We start from the raw sequence: 21,110 nt of genomic DNA on the forward strand, positions 1-21,110 counted from the left end.
CTCAATTTAGCGTCATTTGTATTATGGGTTATATAGTACAAAATTGATACGTAGTGTTATCGCAGGCAAAGACAATGGAAAATGTAAATAATTCGGTTTCACAAATTTAAGGCTGCTTTAGTTTGTTGATATTGTTGCATCCTATCTCCCTGCTCTGCACTTTCAAAAAAAGTGATACAAAATTCCTAAAATTTATCTTTTTTGATAATACATATACGTCGTGATAATGTGTAAAGATTTTTATTTTGAATAAAAAAACCCAAAACAAGTTAAGTCAGATCTGAAAGTTTATTCGTCCCTTATCAGACTAATAGATTATATGTACAGGGGATAGCGGACTTCGAACTGTCGAGCTGAAAAGCAGGAATGCATACCGTGTATCCACCCGCGATGTTAACCTAGTATTTGTAGAGATGGAATTGGAAAAAAAACCAAAACCGATATACAAATGACTAAACATCACGTAAATAATGTTCAACATTAACTTAATATTAATGTGCATATAATACTAAATGATAAAATCAATAGATGTACGGTAACAGACGAATAAAGGAGAGATAGTAATCGTCCTTTCCTTCAGTTGAACTCAATTTACAAAGATTTTTCAAAACAGATAAAACAAGTATTCCTTTTAAAGGAATGATCGGCAATAATGATATATTGATAGGTATAGAAGCAATCAACATGATCAGTTTGATTTAAAATATTTAAAAAAAGTACTGTATTTTTACAAAATATAGATTTTTTTAATCTGTACACAATAATTTCATCATTATAAACCGTCAACAAATTTAATTTTGAAATAAATTTGGGGAAAGCCGTTCGTGAACTCATTGTCTAGTTTTATATTTTTTAATGTAATTTTTAAATGTTTATGTATCTTCTTCAGAATACTGAGTAGGGTTCTTCAAAGAGCATTAACTCGTATACAAAGAAAGAGTTATATTAAAATAATTTAATGCGACAGAAAAAAACATCGAATGTCATCATAACTTGCTATTGAGTTCGCATTATAACGAAACCTTGTTTATAAATCAAGCCGTCTTCCTAGCTACTATTATGCAACATAAATAGATCGAGTTCAGTTCATGGAGCATTTTCTCATGATTGAGGTCAGTTCATCGAGGTCAACTGCACTACTGAATGAATCCTTACGCTTGAGACAAAATGTGCATTCTTGAGTTGACAGGTCGAACTGTATTTTATGTATGTTTGCATCTCTTAAGGTAAATGAATTGAACACAAACTGAGTAAAATGTTATTTAAATACTAAACCAAGTTTTATAAGAACTACTTATGCAAGCAAAATGTGTGCGCACGTGGAAGCATTTGCCGGATGCTTCATATGGACACAACAGTGATCGGCCGAAGCCGATCACAAAAATTATATAAAAATCGAAATAGATTTTTAGTAGGAACTATTTAATTTCAAAATTATGTTTGTAATACTTCTCTTTTTCAATTTAACATAATGGGAAAAAGCGTTCTTGTTAAGGTAAAAAATATTTAAATAAATATGCAATAGATTTTCTATCCAATTTGATATATATTATAAAATACTTAAAGTAGTCCGAGTATCGCACTACGTCATAATACGGATTTTACAATATCGGTTCGACTTTTACAAAGCGTTTTAGATACCCGGTATTGATTTTGCTCTACATCGTTGTTGTAAACAATGACAATAATAAGCAATTAGAACGGTAATATATGTATTCTATAAGAGATAGAAATGATTAATGTTGAGAAACTCGATTCTGTTAAAGTAAAATAAAAACCGAAGTTTCTGATTAACCAGGATCTCAGGTATGCTTAAATCTTCTTTGTTTTGACCCTCCCACCCGAATTTTTCTTTTACTAAAACCGGTTTAAATTTAGAGACAGAAGCTATTTCGAATTTAATCAATCGTCATTTAATTATGTTTAAATGATATCTAACATTGTTGACAGATCTAAGCAGAAAACTGTAGCAAAATGTGATTTTTACGGATTTTTTCGTCAGGGTCTACTTGGTTAAGAGCTTATAGCGTGAAAAGTAATCCGTCAACATATAATTTATTTTACCAAATCTTTTTTCTAAGATGTCAATCTATCGAATAAACACCATAAATTTAAGTTTGAGTCCATAAAATGGTAAAAAAAATACCAAACGCGATACTAGCATTGTATTTTTTGTATTCTATTTTTGATACATCAGGTCCATAAAGCGTACTTACTTACAAAAATTTGCGCAAAATTATTGATGAGATATGGCTTAAATAAATATTTATACTCTATTTTGTATGTTCAGTTCTAATTTTCCCAAAATTGGTAATTATTTTTAGGAAAAACGGACGTCTGGCAAATTACATAATTGTCAATAATTGTTGCAAGGGGGTACACCCGTCTGAGAGGTGATAACAAACAAACTAGCATGTAAACATACATATTTTCTTTTGTATATGTATTGCTAGAATGTATATCTATCATTTAAAGCTAAGCTTTCAATGATTGAGCCCATTTAGTGCCGAGTATAGAACTACCTTAAAATCTAAAGCACAGGAACGGTTTAACTCTATTTTAAATACGGGCATTAAATCAGATCGGAATTAATATAAATGGTTTGTTGACTGGCTCAAACTTTGTTAACTAATCTATGAAGAGGGTTTTAGATAACTTTAGCTACACGTTATATCAAACTCACTACAGTACTTTGACATCAGCTGAAGAAATTCACGCATGTGAAATGATGTTAAAAAACGTATTATAGTATATTTTGATTATAGCAAGGTCAATGATTACTTGCACTTCATAAAGTGGGTATTGATGACGTACAAAGAATAGATACATATAGCGACATAAGCGATTTTCATTGCGTTTTAATGATTGTGACGTAATATTGAAAATTCGATGTTCGTAGCAATCACTCCTCGCATGTTTCCAGTATATCTGCGCAGAGCGTAGTGGACAATGCACTCGCTTGTCACCGCTGCGACCTGAGTTCGATCCTCGTTATCGACAGTGGTTGTATATGATAGGGTATGGCGGTCGCCCGCTTGACACGTGGGTTCTCTCCGGGTACTCCGGCTTCTTCCCACACCAATGACCCCCTCGCGCTAACACCCGAGGCCGTGCCAACAAGAGATATATTAATATAAATTGTAGAACTTGGTTATCAATCGTTGTAAAATAAATAAAGTTCAGTTACAGCGAGCCTTAATGATAAGGAACTAGAGAACTACACTTTTCAAACAAGCCATGTACCGTACCGTGAAAAAAAATGAATGAACTGTACACAGTTCACAAAACAAACCGTACTGTTACCCCCCCCCCCCCGTACAGTTTTAATAACGTATTATTCCGTTGAAAAACATACCACGCTGTGCAAAAAGCATGCAATGAGCAGTTGTGAAAAGCATGACCCGCCAAATCTACCGTAGAAATCCATAGTTGTGTCCTTCTCCTTCCTACTGAGTTTATGACCAAATTATCTGCAGCCGTTCAGTATATCACAAGTAGACGCCAAACAAAGAGAAACTTACTGGACAACAAACATTTATTTATTGTACTGGGTGCAGGACAATCAGAAATTTACTGGACTTGATTTAACAAGATGACTTCTTCACGAACATGTTTAATATAAAATGACAAAACAAATACCAACAGCTAAATTGGCAACAAATTGACGAAATTCACGTTTTGCAATAAAAAAGTAATAAACAAACAAATCTATACATTGTATGCATTACATGATTTTAAACAGCATAATTAATTTAACAGTACGAAAAATAAACAATTGCAAAAATTGTAACTGTATATACTATAAATATAGCATAGAGCGCCTACATGCACTGTACTATACAATTTACTTTCTACAATGTTATAGCTTTCCACACTATGTTTTTTAGATTTGAGAAACATACAAAAAATACGGATTGAAAGAGTCGAAAAACAGAACGACTCAATCTCTGGTGACTATCTGACACTAAAGAACGTTCAAACATTATAGTACAGCAAAATTTAAGATTAGTTCACGCAGTCACTAAGCTTAGAGTTTCTGAACCATCATAATTACATGTGATGGATATATCCAGACTCCCTCGGACATCAACCAAGATAATCCCCTCGTCGATCGCACTCCATACAGACCGTTAACGTTTGCCTGATGGCAATTCCTGAACCACCATCCTCCATTGTTGGTAAGAGCACAGCTTCCGGTTGTGTTATCATTGTCGTCATCCCATGCAGAAAACCTCATTCCATTAAAATAGCTTAAAGTTTCAGCTACAAAACATAAACTATTAAAAGTTTTGTTATTAATTATTATTATTGTTAAAAAGTTACATGTATTACATGGATATATGTTTTTATTTTGGAAAAAAATTCATAAATCGTTATTTATCATTCATTCATTGAGTGTTTAAAACACTTCGGCTGATTATTTAAAAAAATTGACAGCCAATGTACATGTTACATGTAACAGTCTATTAAAATATTTTTTTTTTATCAAATGGCATATAACTTCATATACAGATATGAACGATAATTCTATGGAAATAACGTTCTCAACAGTTTTTCCGACTATTTTATGATAAACATTCTGCTTGGTTAAATTTTTGTTTAAAACATTTTTCATGCGATAACCTGTTAAAATCCAAATATAATTCACCACGTGCACCTGTACTATAAGTTTCCCCTACCCTGTCCGATGTGATGTTTAAATACATAATTTTTTTGTATATATAACAACATTATTTGAAAATTCTATTAGGATTTATTTTCTTTAAAACTTTTGCCTTTCATGCAAAAAAAAAAAAAAATAAAAAAAAAATCACCAAAGACGTTACAAGCGTTCAGAATCTATATGCAAATGTAATTTGTTAACCTTCTCATTAGAACAATTGTTACATATAAATCAAAGATAACAGTTAAGTACAGTTACATAAAACTACTTAGTTTATTGTAACTTATAATTATCGAAAACAAATTATTTGCTCTATGATAACTAGATACATTAGGCACACAACTTGAAAATATCATATTACATACATAACATTTCATAACATTATATTACATGACATATTCCTCCCCCGATACTCCATCTTAGACGGATGATGAAATGACATACTGCCATAGGCAGACAACAATGTGCATTAAACAAATAAGCAGCATTGTTCACTTACAAATGTTGCCTGTAAAATTGTTGAACTGAACTTGGAAGCCATTTGCTTCAGAAGCAACGTCAAACCAAGAGTATTGTCCAAAATACCGTATGTCATCAGCAAGAAGTTCAACATGCAGAATGTGAAATCCTTCCAATGTTAGTCTATGGATAGCTTCATTCCCTGATTTGAAATTCCATTGCATGATATTACACCGAGCAGTCCATTTCAATGAATTTACTTTTGTTAGAATTATAAGTTTGATTAGTTCTTTCTTGGAGTGAATTTTATTATGATATGTACATGTATAACAAAAATGCCTTACATTAAAAAGTATTTGTATCATTAGTATAATAGATAATTCAAAGTTAATTCATTACATAAAGAAAGTTGAGATAAAAAACTAGATGTTAGCAGAAAAGCTAAAATCAATGATATTATTACCAATCCAAAACTCGGAGTCCAGAGAACCAAATCCAGTTTTGTACTCTTCCTTTGTTCTGTTGAAATTCACTGTTCCTGTACATCGTCGTTGAATTACCTGAAATGTGTACATTTTTAAACGAGAATGTTCTTTCTTGATATCTTTAAATAGGGTAGGTTAAGGAAGCATATAGACAATTTAGCGTCATATTTTGACTGTAAAAACATAAAATCGCAAGAAAACGTTACTGTTTTGAATCAGACCCCCAAAAAAGAGTTGTCCCTGCATTAAAATCAGGTAGTACATTACTGCCACCTCGGTGCATTATCAGTGATAACTATAAATAGCTTACATTTATTCCTATCATATATATAAAATGAGATAGAACAACACTACCCCTCGATTTCCACAAAACAATACACATATCAAGTAAAGGAAAAACATCTCAGTTGTATAAAAAATGCTGCTAGAATCCTTTATTTCCTTTAATAAATAGATACATGTATACGTCCAGTTTTCTAAAAAAAAAAAACCTTTTATATAGTTCACAGGACGAAAAACCATCTTTAAGCAAGTTCTTAAAGGTGGCTTAAAGGTGACTTAAAGGAGCTTAAAGGCTATACAACCTTTAAGCCGCCTTTAAGTCACCTTTTAGCAAGTGCTTATAGGTCCTTAATGTCCAAACTTCTTTAAGCCACCTTTAAGCCACCTTTAAGCCAACTTTAAGCATCTTTAAGTGGCATTTACGCTCTCTTTACACTGCCTTTACACTGTCTTTAAGTGGCCTTTAAGTCAATATTGATCAAGCTGAACAATAAAAACATATATTAAATGCAAAAGCTCTTTTATAGAGATGGGAGGGGGTCATCCGAGTGATAATATAATTTCCAAGGAAGGGGGGGGTGTTCCAGGCGGTTTTAATCGTCGCTCCATTAAACACAGATTGCTGTCATTAGCACCGCTCCGATGGACACAGATTGCCGTTATAAAATTCTTTATAATTTTTTGGGGATTTCAAAATTATTGTAGGGATGAGCGCAGTCTCTGTATCTTAATATGTGCATAAAACTAATTAAAGTATGTTTGTTTCCTATTATAAATCAATCGGTGAAATCTCTCTCTCTCTCTCTCTCTCTCTCTCTCTCTCTCAGTTCATCCGGTTATTAAACAAAATAAAGATTAAATGAACCAAAAATGCATGATTTAATTTGTTAATCGGTTTAAGGTTTGAATTTTTATTAATTTTCATTATTTCTAACTCTAGATCTGCTAGATACATGTTAAAGATTAAAAGACTCTCAACTGCCTTTGTTATATCGGGCAGGATATTACTGCTTTGTTTGTCTAGACATAGTTTTGTTCGTTTGTGTATATCTAATTAGAGTCTATTGTTTGTCCAACTTAAGAAAACCCCTGGAACTAACACAGAATATACAAGATATACACAACAGTTGTGTCGTGTGCCCAGGTGCATGTTTGTGTATATCTAATTAAAGTCTATTGTTTGTCCAACTTAAGAAAACCCCTGGAACTAACACAGAATATACAAGATATACACAGCAGGTGTGTCGTGTGCCCAGGTGCACGTCAGGGTTTCTAAAGGCGTTGAATCTTAGTATGTACGAGTATACGATAAGTCTAATGAATAAAAGTTAATTTACATTTGTAATTTATTTTCAAAGTATTATTTGCTAGCTCTGGGTTTCAAAGATGTTACGTCTACAAATTAACGATACATGTATGTAAGAGTAAAATCTTGAGGCTAATTAATTAATGTACCGGTGATCATAAATAGGGGTTGATTATTTAAATATATGTATAAGGGTAAATAAGTCAAATATACCCGGCCTGGCACATCATACAATTGTATGTACAAGTCATTTGCAATTGCCACATGCAGTAAATACGTGACCGGTAATTGGTAATTTTGTTTGTTATAGAATTGATAGTTTATAAATCATGTACATACAATTACATGTAAATATTTAAACATATTGGAACGGCGCCGCGATCATGAAAACCGGGAAATTGCGGGAAATTGAACAGATACCCTAATAGTATCAATGCATTTAATAAAAGAAATGATTTCATTTTCTTTTTTACATTTTTATAGCTATAAATAAGATGAACGTATATCTAATCGGTTTAAATTTATTAACTACATGTAAGAAAGCCTACTATAATGAACCTTACGGTTTCCATTTAGGTATAATATATTTTTGTTCACTGAAGACCAAGTTCCGTATTTCATTCTTAATAAATGCATGCATGTAATTTATAAATTAGATATAATTGATTGTTACAAACTGAATGGTTTGTCAAAATCTTTTCAAGTAAACACATTCAATACAGTGATTCAATATCCACTGATATATAGGATATAAAAACGCTAATATATGTGTAAATTGCCGTGGCGCAGAGGATGTGTGGTGATGCTAGTAAACTAAAGGTCCCGGGTTCAATTCTCGCCGTGGCCGGTTTTTTTTAATATTTTTTTTTTCATTTTTCTTTCTAGAACAAAAACCGTTTTAATACCTTTTCTTTCATAAAGTTAATACATTTTGTTGGAAATTAAGCACAATATTGAATTAAATTTTTTTAATGGCTTAAAGGTGGCTTAAAGGTAGCTTAAAGGTGGCTTAAAGGTGGCTTAAAGAAGTTTGGACATTAAAGACCTATAAGTTGTCCTTAAAGGTGGCTTAAAGGTGGCTTAAAGATAGTCTTTAAGCTGCCTTTAAGCCATCTTTACGCTTTCTTTAAGCCACCTTTAAGCAATACATATAGCTTAAAGGTAGCTTAAAGGTGGCTTAAAGATCGTCTTTAAGCTACCTTTAAACACCTATAAGCTATCTTTAAGGAGGACTTAAAGATGGTCATTCATCCTGTGGTTTGCACGAGAAATGGCTTGCTGCATCAAAGTGACACATCACATGGGATTCCAGCAGCACTTTTCAAGTTAAGCATTGTTCAAACTTTTGATACTTGTAAAATGTAAAACTCAAAACATACGGGGTAGAATTCATCAAGTCGGATGTTTATATTGTAAATAACGACAGAGGAAAGCCCGGTCGATAAATAACAGCATAATTACATACCTTTTAACGAATATTTGAAAAGAAACCCCCAAATGTTCCAGTATACTCTTGCTCAATTCTCAACAAATCACATCAAAATTCTTTATTAGAACTCTTAGATTTCTTATATTTTGAATCTATTTACAATGCTTTCTGATCAAATTTACATGACATTATACTTTCAGTCATTACGTCATCAATATGTTAATCTACGTAATACAGTTTAATTTCTGAAAAAAAATATTTCTGATATTCTTTTATTTGAATTTGGTCTATGTTTTGCTGTTTTAATATTTGAACAGGTATTTAATAACTAATATTTGTTATTTCGCGAAATTACATTTATTTACTATTCCATACCCTTCCTTAACACCTGTGGAATTACATTATGCAACTTTTTTGGTTTTTCATGGGTTTAACAAATAAAGAAACAAGAAATTATATTGATGCAAGCGTCCAATGGGCCGCAAAAATATAATTGTTGCATGAATCATCATTGGTTGTTTACATAAAAAACACACCACAGAGAAAATAACGAGTTGGTTGTACTAATTTTAATTATAGATTTTAATTTTAATAACTACATTTTCAGCAACTCGTTTTGAATTTTAACATTTTACTATCATTATTAAGAATAGAGTTATAAATTTATTCCTAAATGGAAGTATAAATCTTATCTACATTACAGTTTATGAAGATAATCATTGTTATTTTAAAAGAATTAAAAATAAATCTGGTTAGCCCAAATTTCCTGGTCCATAGAAATTTTCAGGTTTTTTTTTTCTTCATTTTTTTGCGTAAAAAATGATTTGGATGTCATTTCATGATAATTTTCTACCACAAAGCACATGGCAATACAATAAATTCACACACAAAGCCATTTCATTTGATGCAGCACATAGAAATTCAAATACATCATTTATATAAAAGTTTATGTCATTCAGGTCTTTAGTATGTCCCGTATACAGATCCCGATACAATGAAAAACTCCGAAATTTTTCGAATATATTATAGTCCCGATAAAAATGCGTCTAACACGACAGTCTATGAACAACTTTTCATTTACGAGCAAAACAAAAAATATTTAATATTTTGAAAAGGCATAAAACATATTTCTAAATGCATATTTACTTTAAATTGATAAAAATGAGCATAGCATAAATTATTTAAAAAAAACTATCCCGAAGAAACGCAGTTACAGTATTTAAATGTGTTTCAAATAACGGACCGCCTCCTGGCGGCCCGTAATAATTCACCATATTGTGCATTTTAATGTAAATAACTAATTTTATTATTTAACAGCAATGTATTCATTTGATTGTAACATAAAGAAATATTAAAGGAAAATAAGTTTCGTGTCAGAAATAAACAGATATGTTGAAAAGTTTACTGGGATATGAACTTGATTAGTCACGTGATCAAATCCTGTAAGACCAGAAAAACTTCTCAAAAGATTTGGTCATGTACCTATCAACATTGCTATTTATTACTTACATTTACCTTTGAGAAAATCACATTATTCAGAATAATGAACTTCACTGTGTTTTCAATTTTGTAATAACGGAACATGGAAACCAATGAGCACTGTTCATTGTTAGGTGAAAATAATGACCCCGTGAATCGTTAACATTTACACATGGAAATGAACTTTTCTGTTCCTCTAGATCTTTAGGTTGATAAAAGAAAATGCATTTGCAAGTTCAAATATTACAATTTGAAGAAAGCAAGTATTCATCTGTATAAGTTTTATTTCTTACCATCCATTTCCTTCCATCTTCCAGAACCACTGGTACTCGTACAAACTGGGTATCGAGTTTCACAGATTCTACAGACGATGATTGTTTTAGAAAGTCACACTGTGGTATTTGTCCATTGTTTCCTAAATGAAATCATTGCTAAAATATGAACGTTTTGAGTCCAAATAATCAACTACATGTATACAGATTATTGTTATTGATTTATGAAAAACTGATTAATTTTGTTTGAAAAGAAAAAAAAACTGAATAAAAACGGACATTTAGAAATTACGAAATGGTATACTTCCACAAGAGTATTTTGAATGAAAATTATAAGGTCATTTTGCATTTGGTTGATAAATTTGCAAGTTTGCATCTATAAAAAAACTATATATACTCTCTTCTTATTATATCGTGGGTTCCGTTGTATTGCGGTATGTTCCAAAAAGTGACTTTGCTTTCATAAAGAATGATATTTTATTTTTAAAAAATAAAGACTGTCCGTTATAACTCAAACAGGCTTCCAGATTTCCAATGCAGCAATACAATGGAACTCTCTATTTTTGAAGGTGAATAAGACTTTGATTTAAAAATAGCATACAAAATAAACTACGTAAGTTGGGAAATTGATGTTCCTCAGGAAAGCTAGTCTAATACAAGCTTTTTGAACAGCACTAATGACATGTAAAAATGATTACTTGGTATATCTTTTTTTAGGGAAAAAATAAGTACCGCGATATTATGAGACACCAGTATATAAATGGTTAATATAATTTTAAAAAGCTGTACACTTTTCTTCTGAAAAATAAATAAAATTTAAAATTTTGCACATACCAGATTGATAACCTATCCAATTTCCATCATCATGACAGGTCATTTGAAAGTCGTGTTCATTTGATGACGGCATGTATCCTTCCTTTAATTGATAGCTCTTTACCAAGCCTATTCCAAACACAGTTTGCGTGTTTGGTTCTATCACAAGGTCAGCGTTGAGGAAACTAGGCGGAGAGCTGCATTCTAAAACGGCAAAAATTTTCAACTTGCTGTATCGTTGAATTAAGGGCCAAATATAGGAAACAAATGAAAAATATTTGCAATTTTCTATATAGCAGCATGAAAAAATAAAGAAATTAAGTAATTTGGAGGACTGTGGCTATTCTTTTAACCAGATTTATTTCTGAGAGGGAGAATTTTGTATGAAGGCGTAGAACAATATTTAAATATCTAAAACTAAAACTTCAGAATATTTTTCTACGAAATGATTGTTTTTGACAACAATGTCTAGTTCAATCAGTTAGGTAATTTAAAAACATTGTAGCATCTTTAATTATTTCTTTAGAATGTAAAGCGTGGTTTTATGAATAGAAAGTAAATTTCTATAAGAGATTATTGTACACTTTGTGAAAAATAGCATCAATATTATTATACAATATGAATTAAAATAAATTTGAAGCACATTTTTGAATGGTTAGAAGAAACATAACCTGATATTTTACAGACGTATTTAGTTGTGCCTCTAACACCGACGCACAACTCATTTAGACCGCAGTTGTGATTAGCACAGCTTCCAACAATATCCTGAAAAGAATCCCATCAAAAATATATTATGAATACACTACACGCAGATTAAGTACATTTAGAGTTTTAAAATTTACTTACAAACAAAGCTCAGAACTATTTAAGTGACTTTCTGGAACATATATTAATTAATTGAGCAATAATTAGTCCTCTTCATATTTGTTACCTATACAAGCCAAACGGATGTCTTGCTAATTATCTAGTAGTCATTCTAAATATAACGTTACGTATATATTAAACATTTTTACCACATTCCACTGACTCATATGACTGTAGACATATTCGTTATCCTCTTCTATAAGGCCGTTGTTGTAGACTAAGTAAGTGCTTACGGTTCCGATATAAAATAACCAATCTGGATCTTCACAATTTAACTCGCAATGTAATCTAATTCTCGAGTAATTAATGGATAGGCATCTTTTTCTTCGAAGACACTGTTCTACACAGTCGATAAAATTCAAACCTTCTATCTTCAAAAAGACGCCATCTTTTCGTCTTGAGTTCCAGCGTATCTCATGGTACCCATTTATCTGGGTGCATAGAATATGATTTATTATTAACAAAAAGCAAAAAAGCAAGACTCTAGTATTATCGATACCCATGTTACATGTAACAGTATTTTAAAAAAGCAAAATGATACAGGTGTCCTGTTCATATTGGTGACTATATACAAAGGGCGGTGGGAGGGATGCATGGATTTCTTTAAAATTGACCAATCAATATGTTTGATGGGTTTGAATTCGAACATTAGTTCTAATTGTAAGAGCTACTTCACATTTATTTTATAACACTTACTTTGTTAAAAATATTGGTTAATCTTGAACTTATTTGTTCGGTAGTTATATGATATTTAGCTTAATTTACACCCAAGTCATTTTCTTTGCTCATACTACTTAACACGAAAATGAAACAATGTACACAGTGCATTTTATTCAAGTATATTGCTTGTCACTAATGCAGTTCATGGATTGCCAAAGAAGTGCTTTCATCACCATGCATCCTGTTTCCGGTTATAAAAGCATCTCTAATCGATGTATTGTTTTAAACTTTACTCAATATTTATGCAATTGCTTCTCAAAATTAAACCATGTATTTACACCTATATCACCACAAAGTTGAATGATAATACAGGTATGTGATACACATTATAAGGTGTTATGCTCTTTACGCAGCATTGTTAAGGCGTCCCGATGCTAAAATACGGCTGGAAAACGATATTATTTGAATCATGGCAAAAATAATTTTACCGGGAGTATTTCTTTAAATCTATGTTACATTTATTGACATCGATGTTAAACATTATATTTGATACATTTTTGTGACGTCACATGTACTTCGTAATCACGTGACAGGCGAATCCTAATATTGCAAATGATCTAATTAAAACGCATCGGCGCAGGTGATTAATGACATTAAATCATACATATTTTTAAGTAAAATCCTTTGTTAAGTCATAAACTTTGAAGTTCTTGCTTGGGAAAGAAATAGATATTTCGTTTATAGAAGATATGTTGAAACATTCCACAAAATCATCAAAATAATGCACATTTTTACTAATCAAAAGCGATTTACAAAGAATTGGGGTAAATCCGTAGGTTTCCGCAGCACGATTCACATTGGTACTTATATTCTCTACCAATTTTACGTAAAATATTCTAAAATTGTGTTGATCTTTCACCTGCGCCAAACTGGTTTTACATGCATTAAAATTTCTTCATTCAGTTGTTTACACGTAGCAGGGAGAGTTTCCAAACCACTAGTTTATAAATAGTCTTTTACTTAAAACAAAGCTTTAAAACTTCCGATTATTTGATACTGGCTTTTAATATGAATGAATTCTGTACGTCTAGAATTAACTGCAGCATCTATATAAAGGAAACATGCGGTATTATACTGGTTTGATATAATTCACTTTTAACGTTAAGATACATTCCCTGAGAACTATCGACAGGAATGCAGATCGTGACGTCAAAGTTAATTATGACGTCATATCGTATGAAGTACAGGCAAGTGACTTTCTACATATCGCATCGGGAAGCCTTAACATGCCCGCGTAATGGTACAGTAAAATCTTCCGCCATGTTCATATTCCATGGGTAGTTTCTAGATAAGAATGTAAAGGGTTACCTCTAGAACTAAGTCAATTATAAAAATAGAGAAATAACTTAATTTGCCGTTAGAAATAAAATACATGTCAGATATATCATTTGTTGGTACACGTTTTCTTCCTTTTGGTTGGATCATTACAAAATTGTTTTATATTCCTGATTTTGTGAATTTGTGTTCTCCGCAGTAAAAATAAAGATATTTCAAATTGATTACAAAAGAGCAACCCCACTGCCTACATATATAAAGAATAAAAGATATAATAAAAGAGATTTAATTTAAAACATTTTTATTCTACATATGTTCAGCTTTTAAATTTATAATCCAAATTAATTATCTGAAGAAATGCTATTACATTGTAATATTTTAAAGTCTTATTTAATTTGCAGTATAATAACTTTTGATAAAACATTGTTGCGTTTTCATGCTTTAAAACTTATGAGAAAAGCAATACTACGTCTTTTAGATAATAGTAAAATGTTACGGTTTGGGAATAACGTGAAAATGACGTCTTTTGATCATGAAAAATGCCGTGCTTATTTTAAATCATGAGTGAGTGGCCAACATGATATATAAAAGGTTCAATAGTTCAAAACTAAATTACATGCACGTGTATAAATATCGCTTTTTTAAGATTAAGATTTGTATTATTATGAAAAATAATTGTGGTGACAGCTATTCACACTTATTTTACACCAATCATTTTTTGATGAAATGCAGACTATCTATCAATACAAAACCTTGTACCGATATAGAACAGCCCTTTTTTCATGTCAGTGCAAATTTATAAAACATTATTCAAAGGAATCACAATTTGAATTGTAGTTTTAACGTACACTTGAAATATTTATACATCTGAAATCTATCAATGCTTAAATATGTGTCAAGGCATAACCATTATTGATGATATATCAGAAAATCGAAAATAATGAAAAACACGACGGATTGGTATAAGGTGAATATTCAGCTCAACAGTTTCTAGCAATTGATCTAATGTAGAAGCAGAAATATTCGTTGAGGATTTAATTTTGTTATTTTCGTTGACAGTTTAAATCAACGAAATAAAATCCATGACGAGTAATAATAAGTAACTACAGCAGAACTCGTGGCAAAGTCATGCCACGAGTAGGTCTTCCGTTGTTGCTGCGGGTTGGAAATATATGTGATATGGTTTCAAACGATTATAATGACTAAACTTTCAGTTCTGCTTTTGTTATAAAAACGTGTTGTGATTGAAAGCCTGTATATAAAACATGTTTTGAAAAAGAAAGGAAGAAAATGGTTTAGGAAAACTATTTGTCGAACACAGTTTGTGTAATCGTATCAAAAATTCTTTAAAAAATGAGATGTTTAATGGCGAGTTAAATTTTCAAAGGGTAGCAAGCGTTGTTATAAACAGTATGTACTCATGATTCATGTCAGGAATTGAATATTTTTTAAACCGAACACACCTACAAAACACGAAACCTTTTGTCTAAGATAACTTCTTTATTCAAATCTTTCAAAATTTTCGAAGACTATGTGCAAGTTTGGAATTGTTACGTGCTTACAAAATTTAGTAATTAGTCAAAATTGATGCATATGGCATCTTTGAACTTTTCAATAGGGAAATGTGTGTCGTCTGATATTATTTAATGATACGAGTAGACTTGGACATTCAAAATAATATATCGTCAGCTGAAAAAAAAGATCGGCGGGAGAATTTATGCAAAAGCGAGCATCTAAGTTTTACACCAGATGTGCTGTTTCATAGAGACACCGCTATGTGCAGTGTAACGTGAATTAAATAACCTTATTTACAGAAATGAATATTACCTCTCTCGACGATGTAATGATATGCAAAATCCATATTTTTATGTCAGTGGGTTGATTTATAAAATTGAAAAAAAACTTCAATTGCGCTTGTGTTAATTGGAATTCTGGGAAGGAATTAGATAGTCCGTGTTAGAGAAATTCGAAGAAGTTATGAAACTGGTCAGTTTCTAGATCGAACTGCGCATTGATGTATTAAAAGACAATCATGTGTATCGTCTGTAGCCACGGTCCGGAATCCGTATGTGCAGTCATAAATTGTATGTATATCGATATACCTTTATCTCCTCACCTACAGCCATACAAATGAGGGTGCAACCTTCATATACACATGCATAGTATTATAGTTCTGGAAACGAAACTATTTATCTTGTATTTTAATATATTGAGTATTCATTGTTCACCTAAAATTAGTATTCCACTGGCTGTAGCTAACCTTGTAAGTAAATTAAGTTGCATTACAACCTCATAATACACAACTTCAATTCAAAGGTTTTTTTTTATCAATTATCATACAATTAGCAATAAATAAAATCCCCAATAACGCACTTAAGTGTAACTTTGAGAAGTGCATATATTTTTTGGAGGCAGATATGTCGCTATATTATAGTCTGCAAGTCAAGTGAACTATTATGGTCTTTCAAAGAAATAAGAAATCTGTCGACACTTGCAGTACTTTGATGATTTCTATGGCGATCGACTGCATTGCATAATGTAGTCGTATTTCCCAAGAACAAAATTTCCTTTGACTTCCAACTTTCAATTATAATATATCATGAATTATTTTGTTCATAACTATAGAAGTTTAGCGTGTTCAACAGGTTAATTTATTAGCCACACTCTCAGGTTACGATTTCACATCTTTAATGTGAAGATGATTGACTTCGAATAATATTCTTATTGTTAATAAGAGCACCTTTCAACTGTTACTCAATTACATATGTTCTGAGTTGTGTGCGCTAAAGCGACACAAGATTTTCGGTCGCACGTGGCGATTGAATTAACACAGACTGACCGAATAAACAAACGGGTGGGAAAGTGAAACACGTTGAGGAGAAAATGTTACACATAAGAAGAAGTCACCAAAAATAATTTTCGACAGATCTGGATATCTTTTCGCCAATTTTAAAAAAATCCAGCGCGAGCACTTGTCAGCGGGGCGGAAGGAGGGGGGACGCAGCAATGCGTTCGCTTCCACACTCACACGAACAACCATGTATTAGAAAAACTACAGAGTGATTAATATGTGACAGATAGAATCTAATTTGTTTAAAGTTGTTTAAAACTCATGTGAATATTCTTTCAAAGAATCATCAAATGCCTCAATTCAGGAAAATTCAGGACATTCTTTTATCGTGCTAACACCTTCCACAAACATGTAACATGGAACTTTGATTATAATTTGAGATAGGTAAAGTTAGCTACTAGTAACTGGCTACTAGTAACTGGCTACGAGAAGTAAGAAAACCTAGCTACTAGTAACTGGCTACGAGATAAAATCAAAGTTGGCTACTAGTAACTGGCTACTAGTAACTGGCTTCGAGAAGTAAGAAAAGGTAGCTACTAGTAAATGGCTACAGATGAAAGAAAATTGGCTTCTAGTTACTTGTTACTGTCCATGTATGAACACATACCTAGGATTTCTATTTGTGTTCTTAAGATGTACATTGCACTATATTACTGTCAATTGTCAATATATCTCAAGTAGCTGTATATATAAATTGAAGATATATGCCAGTCTTGCTAATATCAACATTCCTTTAGGTCATCCACATAATATTAAGACACAGGTACTCAGATATCTGTCTTTATGTAGTCAGCTACTTGTGCATTTTGTTACAAATATCTTTATCTTTTGGCGGTGTTGGCAATATATCTCAAGTAGCTGTATATATAAACTGAAGATATATGCCAGACATGCTAATTTCAACATTTTGTCAAGTCATCCGCATAATATTACGGCACAATTACTCAGATATCTCTCTTTATGTAGTCAGCTACTTGTGCATTTTGTTACAAATATCTTTATTTTTTGGCGGTTTTGTCAATATATCTCAAGTAGCTGAATATATAGATTGAAGATATATGCCACCTGCTAATATCAACATTTTGTCAAGTAATCCACATAATATTACGACACAGGTACTCAGATATCTGTCTTTATGTAGTCAGCTACTTGTGCATTTTGTTACAAATATCTTTTTTTTGCGATTTTGTTAATATATCTCAAGTAGCTGAATATATGGATTGAAGATATATGCCAGACATGCTAATATCAACATTCCTTCAAGTCATCTGCATAATATTACGACACAATTACTCAGATATCTCTCTTTATGTAGTCAGCTACTTGTGCATTTTGTTACAAATACCTTTATCTTTTGGCGGTTTTGTCAATACATCTCAAGTATTGGAATATATAATTTGAAGATATATGCCAGTCTTGCTAATATCAACATTCCTTTAGGTCATCCACATAATATTACGACACAGGTACTCAGATATCTCTCTTAATGTAGTCAGCTACTTGTGCATTTGTTACAAATATCTTTATCTTTTGAAGGTTTTGTCAATATATCTCAAGTAGCTGTATATATGGATTGAAAATATATGCCAGACATGCTAATATCAACATTCCTTTAAGTCATCCACATAATATTACGACACAATTACTCAGATATCTCTCTTTATGTAGTCAGCTACTTGTGCATTTTCTTACAAATATCTTTTTTTTGGCGGTTTCGTCAACCTCAAGTAGCTGTAAATATAAATTGAAGATATATGCCAGTCTTGCTAATATCAACATTCCTTTAGGTCATCCACTTAAAATTACGACACAATTACTCAGATATCTGTCTTTATGTAGTCAGCTACTTGTGCATTTTCTTACAAATATCTTTATTTTTCGGTGGTTTTGGAAAAACATCTCAAGTAGCTGTATCTATAAATTGAAGATATATGCCAGAGCTGCTAATATCAACTTCAAAAAATGTGAAGTGTCATTGATCAAAAATGTTAATAATGTAAATGAAGCAGCGCGTATGAATACAAAACAACAACAGCAACAATATTCAAAATGGATGCGCCTTCAGCTGATGCAGAGCTTTGAGCTGAATTTAATGGATTAAACACAAATAGTGAGTTAAAATCTAAACCGGCTGAATTGAAAACGAAAGGAAAATACACGCAATAGCTTGTGATATTCACTGTGCAGAAAAATTCGTAATAATTCTAGTTTTCATGTGAGATCGCTGGAATATGCAACTGGACATAACCATCCAAGGAGAGGCGATCGTCGACGAAAATAGTTGATATGTCGACAAAGAATAGTATTTATAAGCGACTTTTGTAAACGTTGTGGTAACTAGATAGCCAGGAATGTACTTAAATGCTATATCTGCCGCTTGGAATGCGCCGAAGGAGTTGATGTATTACTCATAGCTTTGCTTTACGATGCTTATATTCTGATGACCGATCAGGTACGTGTGTAAATTTAGAAATCATCGTTACCAAATTTGAACAGCAGTGTTACCGGGAAAGTTTATATGCATTTATGTTCGCTATAATTATTCTGGAAAAGGAATTTTTAACAGCCAGCCTCGGAGTAATGTTGATTGATCTCAAGCAGACGAAATCGTGAGAAGACGCTTAATGTTCTATTTCGTGAATCAAATAATGTGTTTTGTTTTTTTTTTAAGGTTAAACTTTCAAGTTTTACTTTTTATAAAGTCGTATTGTGTTTGCTGACAATAAAACAGACACAACTTTACTCTTTGATGACAGTGTTTATTTTGGAAATTCCCGTTCTATAATTAGTGTTAGATCAGAACAGTTTAGAAAAGTAGATCCGGCAAAATTTTATTGATGCAGGTATCAAAGAAATTTTTCGACCAATCAGAAGCGTCAATATCTCATCAAACGAATAAATATTAAATGATATTTGATTTACTTCAGAAACATTGTAATAACATTTGTCAATACCAATACAGAAAGATTCAATCTTCAATGTGTTTGCTGTTTGGCAGTTTATTGCATTATTTTTTGGTTAATCAATATTAAGCCACGAATCTAGTAACTTACCCGACACAACAATCACACATACAGTATAAAAGCATACTGTGAACAACTTTTATTCGCGTGTGAGAAATTTTCGCAAGGTTCGTGAGAACTTCATTGTTGCAAATATTTCTCGGTCGGACCATATCTCACTACCATATAGTTGTTAATAAAAAAATGTGCGGAAGGGGCTTGATCGCGAAATATAATCGCCACGAACCGGTTCATTTCGAGTAAATCGCCAAATAGAATTGCGTCGGGAATAATAGTTTATTTACAGTACACTTAAGTGTGTTTACAAATGAGAAGGGGGAGGGCATATAACAAAATATCGCTACTTGGTGGCAGCTCTGATTTGTATAAGTAGATGATGTGGCGTCGTGATTTTAGTTCGAGGAGTAATGTAAATATTTAGTCCCTAAACCACCCCCCCCCCAAAAAAAAATGTTAAAACAATTCTGGCAGATGTCGTTGATGGTAAAAAGTTTCTTTTTACTATTATTTTGTAAATCGGATAAAAGATGCTTAGATTTTTCAAGTTTTATTGTAATATGATGAGAGAGAGAGAGAGAGAGAGAGAGAGAGAGAGAGAGAGAGAGTCTTTTTATCTTCTCATATCACTATATATTTGATAACCAAGAAATATTATATCAATCTGTGTAACGGGATGAGCGGAGGCTACTCCAAACAACAACAAGACATCTTAAATTTAACAAAATTTAATAACAAAAAAAATAAGAGAAAGAAAGAAAAGATAGAAATATAAACACTAAACCACACAAACACTCACACAACTTTCACTCAACAAGAAAAAATATGATGTTTATACAAATGACCAAAAATAAATTAGGAGAGTGTCCGAATCTCCGGGGCTGTAGTCCTGGACCAACTACGGACAACCACAACTAGAGTAGTTTCGTCACCACAATCATCATCATCTCCATCGCCATCATAATCATCGACATTATCGTCAACACCATCGCCTACAACACCATAATCACAAAAGACATCATCGTCATCACCATAACGTCATCATCGTCATCAACATGAACATCGCATCGTCATCGACTTCACCATGAACGACATCATCTACACCATCATCATCGACATGACCATCATCATCATCGTAGTCATCGACATCATAACATCATCTTCATCGACATGACCATCATCATCGTCGTCG

The 21,110-nt window shown here is 32.1% G+C and overlaps 1 protein-coding gene across 1 annotated transcript in view; it reads right to left on the bottom strand.

The window, feature by feature from the left end:
- LOC128161028 (uncharacterized) overlaps positions 1-14,034 on the bottom strand; it is a 52,100-nt gene extending 38,066 nt beyond the window's left edge. The window contains exons 1-6 of the mRNA XM_052824290.1: positions 14,017-14,034; positions 12,202-12,483; positions 11,860-11,953; positions 11,210-11,392; positions 10,397-10,518; positions 5,586-5,682 (exon numbers count right to left, since the gene is read on the bottom strand). Of these exons, the coding sequence (XP_052680250.1) occupies positions 5,586-5,682; positions 10,397-10,518; positions 11,210-11,392; positions 11,860-11,953; positions 12,202-12,483; positions 14,017-14,034 (796 nt within the window). The remainder of the gene's footprint in view (positions 1-5,585; positions 5,683-10,396; positions 10,519-11,209; positions 11,393-11,859; positions 11,954-12,201; positions 12,484-14,016) is intronic.
- Between the last annotated feature and the right edge of the window lie 7,076 nt (positions 14,035-21,110).

Source organism: Crassostrea angulata, chromosome 8, assembly GCF_025612915.1.
Source record: "Crassostrea angulata isolate pt1a10 chromosome 8, ASM2561291v2, whole genome shotgun sequence".
Classification (NCBI taxonomy): domain Eukaryota; kingdom Metazoa; phylum Mollusca; class Bivalvia; order Ostreida; family Ostreidae; genus Magallana; species Magallana angulata.